The sequence below is a fragment of the Carcharhinus amblyrhynchos genome, chromosome 20 (genome assembly GCF_965287045.1).
Source record: "Carcharhinus amblyrhynchos chromosome 20, sCarAmb.v2.hapA, whole genome shotgun sequence".
Classification (NCBI taxonomy): Eukaryota; Metazoa; Chordata; class Chondrichthyes; order Carcharhiniformes; family Carcharhinidae; genus Carcharhinus; species Carcharhinus amblyrhynchos.
In genome coordinates, this window is record NC_137343.1 from 39,558,577 (window position 1) to 39,576,448 (window position 17,872).

The 17,872-nt window shown below is 46.1% G+C and overlaps 1 protein-coding gene across 1 annotated transcript in view; it reads right to left on the bottom strand.

Annotated features, from left to right (window-relative positions):
* Positions 1 to 17,872, bottom strand: part of susd2 (sushi domain containing 2) — a 114,337-nt gene that overhangs the window by 28,065 nt on the left and 68,400 nt on the right. The window contains exons 10-14 of the mRNA XM_080208433.1: positions 15,916 to 16,071; positions 12,378 to 12,542; positions 11,208 to 11,456; positions 6,653 to 6,925; positions 4,236 to 4,412 (exon numbers count right to left, since the gene is read on the bottom strand). Of these exons, the coding sequence (XP_080064559.1) occupies positions 4,236 to 4,412; positions 6,653 to 6,925; positions 11,208 to 11,456; positions 12,378 to 12,542; positions 15,916 to 16,071 (1,020 nt within the window). The remainder of the gene's footprint in view (positions 1 to 4,235; positions 4,413 to 6,652; positions 6,926 to 11,207; positions 11,457 to 12,377; positions 12,543 to 15,915; positions 16,072 to 17,872) is intronic.

The window sequence follows — 17,872 nt, forward strand, 5'->3', positions numbered from 1 at the left end:
TCCTTTCTTGTGCTATTATACAGGCATATTGAGTCGGTATTGTTGGAAAGCTGGTGAATGTCATAAGCTAGGTGTACAGTGACAGACACGTGAGTCTTGGTGAGCTATCTAACTGTTGGAGCAGGACAACAGCCAGCATCACTTCAGAAATACTTTATTAGCTGCAAAGCAATTTGGGATGTCCTAAAGTTTGAATAGGTGCTGTACAAGAATAGTAAGTAGTCTCACATCACAAGGTTAAAGTCCAACAGGTTTATTAGGTAGCACGAGCTTTCAGAGCATTGCTCCTTCATCAGGTGAGTGCACCTGTTGGACTTGTTGTTGTGAGACTACTTACTGTGCCTACCCCAGTCCAATGCTGGCAACTCCATATACAAGAATAAGCATGGTGGCACAGTGGTTAGCACTGCTGCCTCACAGTGCCAGAGACCTGAGTTCGATTCCAGCCTTGGGTAACTGTCCATGTGGAGTTTGCACATTCTCCCCGTCTCTGCGTAGGTTTCCTCCGGGTGCTCTGATTTCCTCCCCACACTCCAAAGATATGCAAGTTAGGAGGGTTGGCCATGCTGAATTGCCCCTTAGTATCCAAAGATATATAGGTTAGGAGGATTGGCCATGGTATAATGCATGGGGCATGGGGATTGGGGGTGAGGGGTAAGCTGCTCCTTCAAAGAGATGGTGCAGACCCGATGGGCTGAATGGGCTCCTTCTAAACTGCAGGGATTCTGTGTTTCTAAATGCAAGTTCTGCCAAATAGGAAGGGAGATAAGAAATTAGTTACTCCCAAGGTGGTGGTGAGGGAATGGGAGGAGTTCCTCCTTTCTCCTCCCTTCCTGAGTTTCCATTAACCTTTTTTGAATATGGTAATCTTGGTGGCAGCTCACTCATCCAAGTGTCCATTCTTAGTGTATGAGCTTGAGCAAAATGCTCCGGCAAGCGATTCAACCACAGTGTCATCACCCTCGAACCAGGTCTCGCCCTTAACTAGTGACCACACAGATACATGCTGGAGCGCAGTAACAGAGAGCGGTTAGCAACTTCAACTCCGAGTAAACCTTCTCTTCCCTGCCCCGGAGACAGTGATACCAATTGTAGTGACCTCTCCCCCACCCCAGCCCCCACCCCAGTGGCTCACTGATGACCCCGGGTCCAACATTGTTTTTCCAGTTCAGTCCCATTCCCCCGGACCACAGCACTCCACCAAGACAACAAAATTCCATAACACAGCACCAACAAAATCGAGATAACATTGCTATGCAACCTTCAGTTGCCTCAGTGCCAATGTGTTGAACGTGTTTGCAATTTCACTGCACTCTCTGTACACATGGGAACGCTGCTGTTTTCTTGATAGCTGTCTCACTCCATGCTGGTAAGGAATCTAATTTATTCTGCTTTACGATGGGATGTGGGCCTTTGAAATGCTGTAATAATATTCTGGAGACTTGCCAATACAGGTTCAATCATATGCTCCAATAAATAAAACATGTTTCCACCAGATAAGTTTCAGACTCTCAAATGAGGCCATACCATGTAATTTCTAAATGTGTCCATTAGGTGGGGTTTCATGGATATAGAGGAAGGGTCAGTTATGATAGACAATTCTAACCAATCTCGCATGCAAAAAGGTATCTTTTTGTCTCTAATCTGCATGTATGTTACATTATCTTGTCATCAGGGCAGCCTGAGATGTCTCTTGTTTGAAAGGCTTGTTGTCAACACCTGGAAGACTTTTGCTCAGAAGAGACCTACTTGGAGGAACGTCTTGGCTGAAGGGACACAATTCTTCGAAGGAACCCAATGAGGTTTGAAAAAGGAGCCTGAGGAAAAAATCCCAGCGATCTGGAGTCCAAGAGCTGAACGCACCTCCCGGAAACATCTGCCGAGGGTGCAGTTGGAGATGAGCCTCTAGGATCACTCAAGGGCCCATGACCAGTGGCGCAGAGTTTCTTAGGTGGGCAATCACTCTCGTTAGCGAGTGATCACCAAAGAAGAAGCTTCAATTTGACTTTCCCGAGTCGAGGGGGCATCCCCCCACCACCCCCAACTCCATCCTGCTGTTACCATCAGACACTTCCATGAGATGGCTGTGTCTGGATGGACAGCCAATTTCTACCCAGGGTCACACCATCAGCAAAGGAAGGAATTACCGGCTAATCTGTGATTTGGTTGCTTTGGCAAAGGAGGAAATGTTGGTCACGGCACTGATTCTTCCGCAACGATGCGACAGGATCTTTTATATCTGCCGGATCCGACAAACAGTGAGGGCCTCATCGTAACATGCCAACTGAAAAACTTCACTCTGAACAAAGTCTGCCTCTCTAACTAATACAGAATGAGGCGCCCACCCTCCAATTCTAGAGCAAAAACTTCAGACCAGCACTGCAGCATATCTGGAAGGGGCTGGGGGCAAATTTGGGTCTGAAGCTGGCTATTAGTCACTGGTTGTGCCAAGACCATTGAGTGTTAACCATTCGCACATTAACAACAAGTGGGACAGCTCTGTAACCACCCGTCTGTTTACCAAGAACCCGAGAAGCCAGTTCTCCATGATTGGCACGCAGGTATGTCACAATCTGCAGTAATAGTTAGTGGCATCATTGTAGCTGCTACTCTCTCTGCCCCCTGGCATACTGAGTTCTGCCAATATGGCTCGCCTAGTCGTTGGTTTCCAAGTTTGCCTTCTTGCAATGCCGTGTAAAGTACAGAGCACTGCACAAAATCACCAACACAGACATCAACTTGGAAGTTGCAGTGTCGAACTTTGTCCCATTCCAATCCCCACTCTCCGGCTGGCAGGCAGCAATGCTAATAACACCGACAACTTCCCAAATTTCCAACTAGGGCCATAGGAATTCGGAGCAGGAGTAGGCAATTCAGCCCTTCAAGCCTGCTCTCCTATTCAACCAGATCATAGCTGACCTCTCCCTGGTCTCAAATCCATCTCCCTACATGTTGCCCATATCCTTTTAACCTTTGTTTTAAAATCAGAAATATATCTATCGCGTTCTTGAAACCATTTAATGGGCGGGATTTTACGGCCTTGCTCAAGCAAGACTGGAGATTCTCACCCGAGGTCAATGGGCATTTCCGTTGCCCGCTCCAATTCCGTGGCAAGCAGTAGAATTCCGGTGAGTGATTCAGACTCCACTATGTTATGGGACAGCAAGTTCCATAAGTTCTCCTCCTCATCTGAGTTTAAATCTACTGCCTCTCAACATGCAAGTGCAGGCAAACACAGGGCTGTTTTATAAAACAGGAGGATCCTAGCAGTTCCCGATAGCAAGTATTGGGAAAGAACGTTGCAGTTCCTCAGCTTCAAGGCCGTGGTCTGTGCTGAGTTAGCCACAGTAAGAAATCTCACAACATCAGGTTAAAGTCCAACAGGTTTATTTGGTAGTAAACACCGCTACCAAGTAAACCTGTTGGACTTTAACCTGGTGTTGTGAGGCTTCTTACTGTGTTTACCCCAGTCCAATGTAGGCATCTCCACGTTCTGAGTTAGCCAACCAGGAGAGGAGTTGGGTGGGACAAGCTGATTGGGCGCATCATCTCCAAGAGGGGCCAACATCACCTTGGCTTCTGGCTATTCAGTGGGAAACGCTCAGAGGTGCGGACAGTTGGGGGTCAGCGGGGGACGGACTGAGCACATGGTCATTGAACCCGCTTCATACGTGACAAGTGACCACCGAGACAACACACTGAAAGGGAAACTGATGCCAAGGAGGTGCTCCGGAGTGGGAATCCGCACTCAGGAGCGCAGGAAACAGTAATCCTAAAGCAAAATACCGTGGATGCTGGAAATCTGAAATAAAAGAAAATACTCCCTTCTGATGAACAGTTACGGACCTGATGTATTAGCGCCGCCGACGGACCTGATGTATTTTGCCGACTCGAAACATGAGCTTTATTCTCTCTCTGCAGTTGCTGTCAGACCTGCTGAGATTTTCCAGCATGATATGCTTCTGTATTAACTCTCCACAGATGTACAGGTTAGGTGGATTGGCCATGCCAAATTGCCCCAAGATGTGTAGGTTAGGGGGGATTAGTGGGGTAAATGTACGGGGATGGGACAGGGGTGAGTCTGGGTAAGATGCTCAGTTGGAGAGTTGGTGCAGACTCGGTAGACCAAATGGCCTCCTTCTGCACTGTGGGGTTTCTATGATTCTACCATGTTGTGTTTTTACAGCGGATACAACAGTGCGTGTGTAGCCTTGTTAATGAGGAAGCTCTCTTACCAGATATACAGAAGGTGGGCTCCCCCGACCACTCGCCAGTTGGCAGACATGTCCGCGTGACCGATCCTGATAGAACATGGCCCTGATTGCAAGTAAAATTTACCGATGCTCCGACCAAGTAGCAGTTCCCTTTCTTTTTCCCATTCTTGGGCTCTTCCAGGAACCCACAGGAGGTCACTGGGGAAGAAGAGAAAAAGAAAATCAAGGGATTGTCAACGCTGTAAAATCCAAGATTCGGAAACAGAAAGACTCTTGAGGAGATTATAATATCCTGCCTGTCACAGAAAGACTGTCACTTCTTGGGAAAGTCTTTGTGTGATAGTACCCCTGGCAACAAACCTTTCACGAAACACTGACAGCTTCAGGAAACCAAGATTTATGAGTCCTTCCGCCCAAGCATTGATCTGAAAAAATGTTTCCAAAACCTGCGACAGGAGCTGTACTGAAAACTCAGATCCTTTAGATCACTCATTCAAGGCACACAAGTGATGTATTCCTCTGGGATCTCACAGCACCAGTTCACACAGGATTAACAGTATCACTGGTTCTGGTGTGCGGCATATTTTTCACTACAATAGTCAGGGCCACAGATCACACTCACATTGTCCTTTTGTGCCCTCCTGCTGCAGTCAATGTTTCTCCTTTATTGCCCATCATGTTGTGGACGAGGACACCCATCTTTAGCTGAGCAACAACAGCCTCCTATCCCATTCCTACAAACCATTCGGCATCCATCCCGCTCCCAACTCGCCTTCCCCGGATAAACCCAACGCGAGTTTAGAAGGCTGAGGGGGAATCTTATCGAGACTTACAAGATAATGAAGGGGCTAGATAGGGTAGAGGTAGAGAGATTCTTTCAGCTTAGAAAGGAAAACAGAACTAGAGGGCACAACCTCAAAATAAAGGGGGGGGGCTGTGCAGTTTAGATCGGAGTTGAGAAGGAACTTCTTCACTCAAAGGGTGGTGAATCTCTGGAATTCTCTGCCCGTTGAAGTGGTGGAGGCTGCCTTGCTAAGTATATTTAAGTCACGGGTAGATAGGTTTCTGATAGACAAGAGAATTATGGGGAGAAAGCGGGAAAGTGGAACTGATCCACTTTAGATCAGCCATGATCTTATTGAATGGCGGGGCAGGCTCGAAGGGCTAGATGGCCTACTCCTGCTCCTATTTCTTATGTTCTTATGATGCAACCTCAGTGTCCTGATTAATTCCAAGCCAGGCCTTGTAGCCCATGTCCCATCCAAAACCAAGGCCTCTAACTTACATCACAGCAAAGTCATTCGCCATTCCCTTACCCCACTACCTGGGTGTCAAATTAAGGGGTTGTCAAAGAATAGAAGTCATAGAATCCCTTCAGTACAGAAGGAGGCCTTTCGGCCCATCAAGTCTGCATCGACAACAATCCCACCCAGGCCTTATTCCCCGGAACCGGACATATTTACCCCGCTAATCCCTCTAACCTACGCATTCTGTGACAGCAAGGGGCAACTTAGCTTAACCAACGCTCCTAACCAGCACATCTTTGGACTATGGGAGGAAACCGGAGCACCCGGAGGAAACCCAGGCAGACGCAGGTAGAACGTGCAGACTCCACACAGACAGCGGCCCAAGCCAGGAGTTGAACCCACGTCCCTGCAGCTGTGAGGCAGCAGTGCTAACCACTGTGCTGGGTGATCTTATCCAAAAAAAAAAATTCTAAGTGCTGATTGAGAGTGAAAACAGAAAAGAGACCTGCCCATTTCTTTCAGAGAGCTTTCAGACACAATTCTATGCCACTTTTAATGCAAAAAAAGAGGCAAACTGCGACTCACGCCTGTGGAGGGAGTGAATGGAGTCTGTGCTCACTGGAAAGAACAGTAAGAAGTCGCACAACACCAGGTTAAAATCCAGCAGGTTATCTGGCACTAGCACTTCACTGGAAAGCCAGCTAGAGGGCACTATTGTGCATGCACAGATGTCTCAGTGTTCTGTGGAAAGTATCACTCCTCCAACCCCCTGGATATTACGCCCCCTCCTCCCCATAACACCCCTCCCTCGATCACTGGCCTCCCTGTCCGATCGCCTCCAACTCCCCCACCCCTGGATATCACCCCGATACCCACCCTACCCAGCCAATCGCGATGAGTTTGAGTACACTGAGGGAGACTTTAGCATGGCCAACGCACCCCTAACCCACACGGCTTTCAGACTGTGGGAGGAAGCCAGAGCACCCAGAGGAAAACCACACAGACAAGGGGAGAACGTGCAAACTCCGCTCAGACAGTGAACCAGGGTGGGAATCGAACCCGGGTCCCTGACGATGTGAGACAGCAGTGCTAACCACGGTGCCACCGTGCCGCCCATTAGACTGAATGGTCAGTTTGATATCTATGGCATTGCATATCGTTAACAGGTAGAACAGTATTTACATATCTCACCTGGCTGAAGGTTCTCGATCAAAGTGACATAGTTTTCGTAGGAGATTTTTGTCGCATTTCCCACCTTAAGGTTCTTAGTTACAAGAGTATCAAATTGGCAGAACTTATTCCCTTGACACAGATTTGACATTTCGACGTTCAATGGATCCCCAGGGTTTTCCGACACGTGGAAAATAGGAATAAAGTTGGGGTCATGCTTGGGAGCATGCAAGTAATTGTCCAGCAAGAACTGGCTGTCGTAAGTGAAGAGAGAGCTTTTGTTGTCAATCGCCCCTAGAAAGAAAACATTAAAGTAATGGAGCATCGAAAATAACTGCAGTGACAGATTAACAGAATCAAAAGACGTTACGAAAGGTTCAGAACAGATATATTAGTTGCTTCTATCTGAGGAGACTAGGGAAGGGTCTAAGCCTAGCTTCTGAAAAGATGGTAGTCATGATGTGGAGATGCCGGCGTTGGACTGGGGTAAACACAGTAAAAAGTCTCATAACACCAGGTTAAAGACCAACAGGTTTAATTGGTAGTACAAGCCACAAGCATTTGGAGCGCTGCTCTTTCGTCAGGTAAATGGGAGTTTGATAAACAGAGCATATAAAGACACAAACTAAATTTACAAAATAATGGTTGGAATGCGGGTCTTGACAGGTAATCAAGTCTTAAAGTTACAGGCAATGTGAGTGGAGAGAGGGTTAAGCACAGGTTAAAGAGACGTGTATTGTGAATTAAGTGGCTATTTCAGATTAAGTTGAAATTTATGCAGGAACTATTTTATTAACAATTTGGCATGTCTGCTATGGCTGTAACCAATTTTTACAGATGCACCATAGAAAGATGCATAGAAAAATACAAAAGTCTGAGTTCACGTACCAACCGATTCAAGAGCAGCTTATTCCCTGCCAACATCAGATTTTTGAATGGACCTACCTTATATTAAGCTGATTTTTCTCTATACCCTAGCTATGATTGTAACATTACATTCTGCACCGTCCTTTTCTGGTGCAGCTGTGTTATCCAGTTGTATCACAGTTGGGTATGGTTCCTGTTCTGACCAAGACCAAGAAACTACAAAGGGTTGTGAACGTAGTCCAATCCATCACACAAACCAGCCTCCCGTCTGTTGACACCATCTATACTTCCAACTACCTCGGAAAAGCAGCCAGCATAATTTGGAATCCCATGCACCCAGACATACTCTCTTCCACCTTCTTCCATCAGGGAAAGGGTACAAAGATCGGAGGTCACGTACCAACTGACTCAAGAGCAGCTTCTTCCCTGCTGACATCAGAATTTTGAATGAAGTTACCTTATATTAAGCTGACCTTTCTCTAAACCCTGGCTTATGACAGCAACACTACATTCTGCACCCTCTCCTTTCCTTTTCCCCTAGGCACTCTATAAACAGTATGTTTTGTCTGTATAGCGTGCAAGAAACAATACTTTTCACTGTATCCCAATACATGTGGCAATAATAAATCAAATCAAAGTGTTAAATTAAGAGGGAAGAGGATTGGATTAGGAAGTCCAGCACTGCGGAGGCAGCACACATCTGATCAGGGTGTCCCGAAAGGGGCCTAAAATTGTGTCTCACATCATTAGGCAACCTGCCGTCAGCAGTTGTATCTCCATAGGGAGCTTTGCCCATCTGAAGACAGGAATATTGGGTCGCTTGCCTCATTGGCAGTGGCTCACGAGCAACTCCCAGGAGATGGGGGAAGTGGGTGGAAGAGCGAGCAGGATATTGTGGGGGGTCAGAGCTGTGTTTCAGTTCTTACCCTGTGTTGGCAACCAGTGCCCGGGCTGCAGTGGCCACTGAAGAATCCAGAGGAGAACAGGACTGGCTGGCATTCTGCAAAACCCAATTTCTGAAATGGGGACAGCATTAAGCCCCCTCCCTTTCAAATGTGAAGATTCTAATCAGGATGACCCTTCATCTGAACTCTGACGGACACTAACCTGATCTGAAATATTCTCTATTCTCTGTCCACAGATGCTGCCAGACCTGCTGAAATATTCCAGCATTTCCTGTTACTGTTTCAGATTCCAGCATCCGCAGTATTTTGCCCTAATCTGATGTGAGGATTCCAATGCCTGGTTTAGGCAAACATCAGGAATGCCAGAAAATAGTCCAATCTCGGAGGGTTGTAGGAGGCAATAGGAAGGAGTGAGGCCCCGGAGAAGAGAATTTTTAAGTGTTACAGGATTAAGAGCCAATGTAAGTCATCAGCGCAGGGGTGATGGTTGAATGTGACCTAGGGTGAGTTAGGATATGGAAAGTTTTGAAGTTGCAAGATTGAAGATCTGCCTTGGAATGGAGCATTGGAATGGTTTAGTCCGAAGGGAATAAAAGCCCGGACAAGGCAAATTGGATGAGGCAAGATTGATGAGAGATGTCATTGCAGAGATGGTCCTGGTTTGTGGGAAGGATGTCAGGTTGGAACTTGAGCTCAGAATTGAATAGGGTATAGACATTGTGGCAGAATCAGTGAGTGGAGAATGGAATGCGTGGCAGGGTCTCAGGATCATTAAGGCAGATTTAGCTGCTCCTGAGGCCTCACAACTTCTATACAGAAGTGTAGGGTTAATAGGCAGGCTGGGAGCGAGCAGGAATTTCAGCTTTCTGCTAATGAAATAATGATACCAAGAATTGTAGACCTGCTTTAATTCCTAGCATTAAGGAGCCTCCTCTCCCAGTTTGTGAAGACCTCATGAGGAGACCCACACCTAGGAACGTAGGAATTAGGAGCGGGAGCGGGAAATTCAGTCCTTCGAGCCTGCCCCGCCATTTATCATGAACATGGCTGATCTCATCCTGGTCTCAACTCCACAGAAGCACAGTGGTTAGCACTGCTGCCTCACAGCTCCAGGGGCCTGGGTTCGATTCCCTTTTCGGTGCAGACTCGATGGGCCGAATGACCTCTTTCTGCACTGTACAGTTTCTATGATTCCACTTTCCTGACTTTTTTCCCCACTTTGTATCTATTTCTTTCTTGAATCTGTTGATTGATTCTGTCTCTGCTGCACTCTGGGGCGGTAAGTTCCACAAATTCACAACCCTCTGAGAGAAGTGGCTTCTCCTCATCTCAGTTTTGAACCTCCCTCCTCTCGTTCTATGGGCGGAATTTTCAGGCCGGGCTCATCCCGAAGCCGGAAAATCCCGCCCGAGGTCAATGGATTTTTCCAATGTCCGCCCCTCGCCTGCTCCGAACGGGAAGATTTGTCCCTGTATCTCACACCAGAAAGGATCTTATAAATGTTAAAATAGATTCAATTAAATAGATCTGTGAGAACATTAATCTGAGATTTTAAATGTTTTGAGAAGATTTATCAGACCTTTTCGTTGCTTTAATGCAAAAAAATTTTTAAATAAATCAGATAAATTTTGTCAGAGGGTCAACAGTGCAAACTTCTAAAAGATTTGATAGATTTTGTCAAAATGTCAATATATTGAAGTTTGATAAATCTTTTTAAAAAGAAAAAAGCTCATGGATTTTCAACATAATTCTTCAGGCTTTTTAACTTTGATTTATTATTGTCACATGTATTGGTACACAGTGAATAGTATTGTTTCTTGCGTGCTGTACAGACAAAACATGTCCTTCATAGAGAAAGAAATAGAGAGTGCAGAATGTGGTGTTACAATCATAGCTAGTGTGTAGAGAAAGATCAACTTAATGCGGGGTAGGTCCATTCAAAAGTCTGATGGCAGCAGGGAAAAAATTGTTCTTGAGTCGGTTGGTATGTGACCTCAGACTTTTGTGTATTTTTCCCGATGGAAGAAGGTGGAAGAGAGAATGTCCGAGGTGCATGGGGTCCTTGATTATGCTGGCTGCTTTTCCAAGCAGCGGAAGGATGGAAGTAGGAAGAGGAAAAGGTTTAGTTGATATAGGGAGAGAAACTGCGAGTTATGATCCTGGAATTGTGAGCAGTTTAGGCAGACAAAGGCAGGACCCAATTATTGTGTTTTGCCAAATTGTTGTATATTTTATATCTCTGCTTACCTTGAGGCAACACAGAAATGACGTTAGCATCTAAGTCTGCAACAGATTTATTTACAATGCTTCAAAATACCTCTGCAGTCGCAAATTGTTCACACTCGTGCTTATCCCTGTTCTGGCTTCTAGGTCTTTCAGTTTACTTAGCTCTGAGTCATTGTCCAGGCTTAGCTAATCAAGCACAGTGAGCTGAGATCTGTTATTAGACTAGCCTAATCAAAGATAGGTCAATCAAACCATTGACCCATATTCCAATTACACAGGGGATTATCTCAATAATCTACTGCAACAACTTATTGACGAAGGGTCACCTAGATTCGAAACACTCGCTCAATTCTCTCGCCACAGATGGTGTTAGACCTGCTGAGATTTTTGAGCATTTTCTGTTTTTGTGTCAGATTCTAGTATTTTGCTTTTAGCTTATTGTCTTGCCTTGTTCATTAAATTGGGCACCAGAAGATTAGAGTTGGATTTGGATCGATTTAAAATGTCATGCAACCAAATATATTTCCTACTTGTGGCCCAAAGTTGAGAAGGGACATCGCACGGGGTCTTATACTCACAGCTGGCACCCAATTCGTAGAGCATTTCCGGACTGTCATCAGCAGACAGAACGGAGCCATTCCTGAAAGTGAAGTCATCATCTGGATCGTTATTCATCAAACCAAAGAGACCCTCCGTCTGGTTCACAAATGTCTCCGGCAAAAGTACTGTGATGCTCATGATGGTGCCCCGACCCCGCACCTCCACACCAGCTCCAGAAGGAAACATGACGGTTATATTCTGCGAGATGGCTGAATACACAAAAGCACCTGGGAGAGGACGAAACAGCTGAATAAATACTCCTAAATATCGCACCGTGGCCAAGTGATGTACTTAGCAGAAAAGTGGGCTCATTAGAACAAGAAAGAGAAAATTTTGCATTTCATTAGCACTTCCCATTTCCTCAGGACTTTACAGCCAATTAAACACAATGTAAAGTGTTGTCCATGCTGTAATCCAATGTCCAACTGGGCACGGCAAAGCTCCACAAACATCAATTGTCAACGACCAGATAATCTATTTAGTGTTGTTGTTTGAGGGGTAAATATTTGCCAGGATAGTGACAGGATTCACACCATCTTCTTTAAAATAAAGGGCCATGGGATCAAACATGTGCCCGTGGTCATGGTGGCACAGTGGTTAACACTGCTGCCTCGCAGCGCCAGGGACCCGGGTTCAATTCTGGCCTTGAGTCAGTCACTGTCTGGGTGGAGCTTGCACATTCTCCCCGTGTCTGTGTGGGTTTTCCTGCGGGTGCTCTGGTTTCCTTCCACAGTCCAAAGATGTGGGGGTTGGGCTGACTGGCCATGCTAAATTGACCTGAATGTCGGGGATTAGCAGGGTAAATATGTGGGGTAATGGGAATAGGGCCTGGGTGGGAATTGTGGTCGGTGTAAACTCTATGGCCTCTTTCTGCACTGCAGGGATTCTAGGTCAAGAGAGGGCAGATAAGATTTCATTATTCGTCTCAGCCAGTATATAAAGCTGGAACAGTGCAGCACTCACACGGTACAGCGCTGGAGTGTCAACATCTTGATAGCCAAGTGATTGCAATGCAACCTAAATCAGGTGAGAGTGCTACCTGTTGAAGCACAGTTGACGGGATAAGAGGTACCAGCTTGGGGACCCCATGAAATAGCTGGGAGCCATTCAGATCATCTCAGCACTCATCCATTCAACAGCAAACTCACCCTTAAGATCCATCCACTTCTGTTCATTGAAAGTAACAATCCCCTGGTTAAGCAGCAGCTCCAAGCTGCCATCAACGGAATGGTTTGAAACACGGACTTCGATCACATCGGAGTCACCTTCCTGCATGGCAACAGCTGTGAACCCAGTTGCACCTGCCTGTATGCCTGTAAAAAGAGAATGCAACTAACTGCTAATCAATATTGCTCTCATCTAACTCTGAATATAAAAATTGCAGCAACATTAATCTTAGAGAGGTGTATTGTTATGTTTGCAGTAGAATTCAAGATCCAGCCTGACTTGTGACTTTGCCAATAGCTATTGTGCTTACAGTTATTCAGCCCCTTCTTATATTACCATCTTTTGCCAAGGTTAAAATCTTTATAACTGTCAACATCAATTGTACGAAATTCTCATCATCGTAATTAGCCACTGTAATTTGCCATAATTAATCTGTTATAATTCCAAATTTACATGGATAAATGCCAGAGCCAATTTGCACACAGCACTGGCCCAGTGAGAATAAATCTGGTATTCACAGAGGCAGTAATTCTGACATGGGATCCAAGGAGAAGTTCCTTTAAAGGCTATGGAATCTGTTCTACATTCACTGCTTTAAATTCACATATTCACTATTGGTGGGTTTTATTCTTTCTGTACTGCATCCTCTACTCTCATTGCTAGACAGAACAATATTTAAAATTATATTGAGTTATTTTTTATTCATTCCTGGGACAAGGGTATCGCTGGCTGGGCCAGCATTTATGGCCCATCCCTAGTTGCCCTCGAGAAGGTGGTGGTGAGCTGCCTTCTTGAATCGCTGCAGTCTACATGCTGTGGGTTGACCCACAATGTCATCAGGGAGGAAATTCCAGGATTTTGACCCAGCGACTGCAAAGGGACAATGGCATATTTCCAAGCCAGGATGGTGAGTGGCTTGGAGGGGCTAGGTGGTGGTGTTCCCATGTATCTGCTGCCCTTGTCCTGCTAGATGGAAGTGGTCATGAGTTTGGAAGGTGCTGTCTAAGGATCTCTGCTTAATTGCTGCAGTGCATCTTGTAGATAGTGCACACTGCTGCTACTGAGCGTTAGTGGTGGAGGGAGTGGGTATTTGTAGATGTGTTGCCAATCAAGTGGGCTGCTTGGTCCTAAATGGTGTCAAGCTTCTTGATTGTTGTTGGAGCTGCACCCATCCAGGCAAAGGGGGAGCATTCCATCACACTCCTGACTTGGGCCTCGTTGATGGTGGATATTCTTTGGAGAGTCAGGAGGTGCGTCACTCGCCGCAGTATTCCCAGCCTCTGACCTGCTGTTGTAGCTGATTATGTTTATGTGATGAGCGGTACCAAAGAAGAGAAGCCAAGCTCAAGTTTTCTCACCTTATAATAAAGAGCATCAAACTACTGCTCAGGATATTAAGTTGAAAAACATCCAACACAGTTAATGTTTAATGAATACCAAAGCAGTGTTGTATATTCGACTGTGCAATTTTGCAAACTATCAGTATTAGACAGAGCCGATGTGGTCTAATAAACAAGGGCTCAAAACAACAACATTTTGTAATAATTCCTTAAACATATAAAAATATTCCAAGGCACGTCAAAAGAGAAATTGTTGCTAAGCTGCATAAGCAGATAGAAACTAGAAGCAGGAGTGTAGCGAGTAAGAGATTTTCACAGTAACTTCAGTACAGTGTTAATGTTAGCCTACTTGTGACACTAATAAATAAACTTTAGTTTTAGCCTTACTAAGCTGGTGATAATATTACTATGCCACCACCTCACCTCCTCCAATCACGGCACTATCATAAATCAGCTTGATGAACAGTTGACGCTACAGGAAACAGTGATGAACGAGACAGAACCATTTTAAACTCTTCCCACTTCCAATCCTTGGTCCATGTTCTATGCCTCCGTGCAGCCATTCCAGGAAAAAGAAAACAATCTTGCCTTGAGCAGGATGTCAATGAGCCCACAACACTGTCAGTTTTATCCTTCATGGCAGAGAGAGCGAGCTCTGGGGCCCAATACCAACCACCCCCCTGTCCCCCAATTTCATGAATATAGCTGTGGGCTGCAGTGGAGATGGGATCTACGGCTGCCTCGCTCAGCGACTATCTTTTTCAGTCCCACCTCATTTGGTCCCAATCAAAATTTATTTATTAGTGCCACAAGTAGCTTTACCTTAACGCTGCAATGAAGTTACTGTGAAAATCCCCTGGTCGTCACACTCTGGCGCCGGTTCGAGTACGCCTAGGGAGAATTTAGCACGGCCAATGCACCTAACCAGCGCGTCTTTCGGACTGTGAGAGGAAACCGGGGCACCCGGAGGAAACCCATGCCGACATGGGGAGAACGTGCAAACTTCGCACAGACGGGAATTGAGCCGGGAATTGAACCCGGGTCCCTGTGCCGTCCTGCCGCCCCATCAGGACGATGAAAATCCAACCATCCCAGTCCATTCAATCACGTCCCACGTAACCCACAGCCGAAATGAACTGGTTCATCTTGATGAGAAACGTGCTTACAACTAATTACGTGTGATTGCCCCATCACAAAAAATTGAGATCTCTATTCAGAATCATCAAAATGTTAACGATCGAGCCAACTGGATAGATTCCCAGCAAATTTTCCACCATTAAGTATTTATCCAATTTTCTATTTTTTTTAAACTTTTTATTGAATCTTTTCTCGTCCAGACCCTGCGTGCAGCTCGCTGCAGAAGAAATTACTTCCTCATGTCACTGTCAGTGCTTTCACTAATTACAGAGATTGAAACAACTCCACCAGTTTTTCTTTCTTATACTGAGACCATTTAAACACAGCGCTGCCTATCACGTAACCAAGCTGGAAGTTCAAAGGTAGAGTTTTGTGCGGTCCAGTGTTCGCATTCCTAAAGAACTCCTGAAGTGCTGCAAATACTTTCTTTTTAACCCATTAGGATATTGTAGCTTTATTGTTACCAAATCCGCAACCAATACACAAGAAAGAAATGGCACCACGGCATAGCTGGGAGATATCGAACACTTAACATCATTCGCAACACATTCCAAATGCCACACTAGTAATACAGAGAGCCAGGATTCCGGGCTCCGATCCCACTGTGGCAAATGGGCCAATTTAAATTTTATAAAAATCTGGAATCAAAAGTCTAATGATGACCATTGTTAATTGTCATAAAAACGCATCTGGTTCACTAATGTCCTTTAAGGTAGGAAATCTGCCATCCTTACCTGGTCTGGCCTACACGTGACTCCAGATCCACAACACTGGGCTTGACTTTTAAATGCCCCTCTGAAGTGGCTTAGCAAACCACTCAATTCCAGTGCAATTAGGGATGGGTAATAATTGCTGGCCCAGCCAGCAACGCCCAAATCCCACAGATGAATGAATTATATATAAAAAAAACCCCAGTTCTTAGGCACAGAGACTAGTCCACAATCCATTCAGTGGCATGTCGAGAGATGGAAATAAGATCACAAGCCATGATGGGGGCACAGAGGACCAAAGGGAAGTTGCCTAGGTCCTTCAGGGTTCTTACCATCTATATTCTTGATTTTTTCTGTCCTTCCTTGGATTCGTAAAATCCCGTTTGTGCTGTTTGTTCGTCCTTCGAGCAGAGTGTACTCCCCTCTCCCATTGAAAGTGAAGTTAGCACCATCGAACATAAAGAGATGTGGGTCTCCAAACGCAGCGCCTGGAACAGATCGTTCGACATCCATTGTTAAGCTTTGGAACTGATTGTATATTTCTTTTTTTTTAATAAATAAAAAGGACTCAGAATATCCCTGATTTCAGGGTTCAGGTTCACGGAGAGGGATTGTATGAAGGAAAGTATTTGCTGTCTGACCCAACCGGCCCCCACCCCTCCCCCCAGGCAAGAAGTCCATGTCCATCCCATCCCACCTAAGACCCGGGTGCGCCACAGTGGAATTACACTGGGAGCCACCTCAGTTGGTTTAGTGTGGGACCATTGCCCCCCTCCTTGAAAGAAGTTCCAATTTGATTGGCCGGCAGCTCTGTCGTGCCAGCAGCGCCAGATTTGAATAGTGGTCATCGCCGGGACTACAAGCAGCTCGCCAAGAAGAAGTGCCATGAATCCTGGACTTCAGGTAAACCGAGGGATTCTGACAGACCTCAGCAGGTGGGGGAGAGGGAGATGAGAGGATTTTTTTAGAGGCTTTGTGTTGGGGGGGCGGGTGCGCTGGGGATTCAAAAGGAGTACAATTTTGAGGGTGGGGGAGGGGAAATGTTGTCTTCAATGAGCATAGCGGGTCCCCCAAAAGGAAATAACCCTCTTCCTCCCCTCAACTACCCATGCAGTGAAGACAGTTGGGTTACTCGGTTTGTCCTACCACATGTAATATAGCCACAGAGGCAGAATGAGGCCTTTAGGTGCCCACTAATAGGCCACTTCAGGCCTCAATAGAGGTGGTGGACTGCCTGGCACCTTACCCACTTAATGTAATACAGGGAACAGGTCAGGGATGGGCAGAGAAGCAACTGGTTGGTCACCCTTTCCCCCAAATATGCCAGACGGGGCTGTAAAATTCACCCCATGGTTTACAATTCCACAATCGAGGGCGCTTTTCAACTTGCTGCTCAGGCATGAACCTGGTGTCACGAATCAGATGCCTGGTAGAGGAACTGCCAACAGTTAGAACTTCATTACCAGGAAAGCTGACGAGAGGCCGGATCAAAGAGATAGATTGTTCGAAGAGTCGTAAAGGAGGAGAGGGAGGTGAAGATACAGGGAAATTCAGGGAGGGAGGGAATTCCAGTCATTAGAGCCCAGGCAACTGAAGGCATGGCCATCAATGGCGGAGCAAAGGATCTTTCCTACGTTTTAGCTCCTTCAGTTCTTGGCCGACATCTCAAACATCAGCAGCCTCCATTGGTTGGAGTAGGCTGGAACTCCCAAGTGTTTTGTTGGGGCGGGCAGGGGGTGGGGTGGCGGGGGGGGCACGGAGGGTGGGGGGGGTGGGTGGATCGTGGTGTTTCATGCTGAGCAAAGCCTTTGAACACTCAGGTCAAACCACATGCTGCGTATGGTGGCCCCTGACAGAAGTTTGCTTTTGGGCAATGGTGTAGAAAGGGGGATAAAAATCGAGGCGGATATACAACAGGTTACTGACTGATTATTGACTTTTGGACACAGGTCAGTTCAGTGCAATCTGACCTCAAGTCATCACTAAAAAAAAAACCCACTGAAATTCACAAAAGGTCCGACAGACCTTTTCAACTGAAGCTTGATATTATTCCTCGTGCAGTGTTTAGCCTGAGTGGCGTAATGTGGCTTCCAGGCTGCTTGTGCTGTGACAACAGATTTAGACTGTCATCTCCCTGTTGCTGCCTTACAGTAAGCCCCTCGAGCTGACCAAAGCTCAAGTATCTACACGGATCGAGTTTCCTCTGGCCGCCCATATCGGAGCTGTGTAGCACAAGCTGCTTTGTTTGTTACTGATAGCGGCGGCACGGTGGTTAGCACTGCTGCCTCA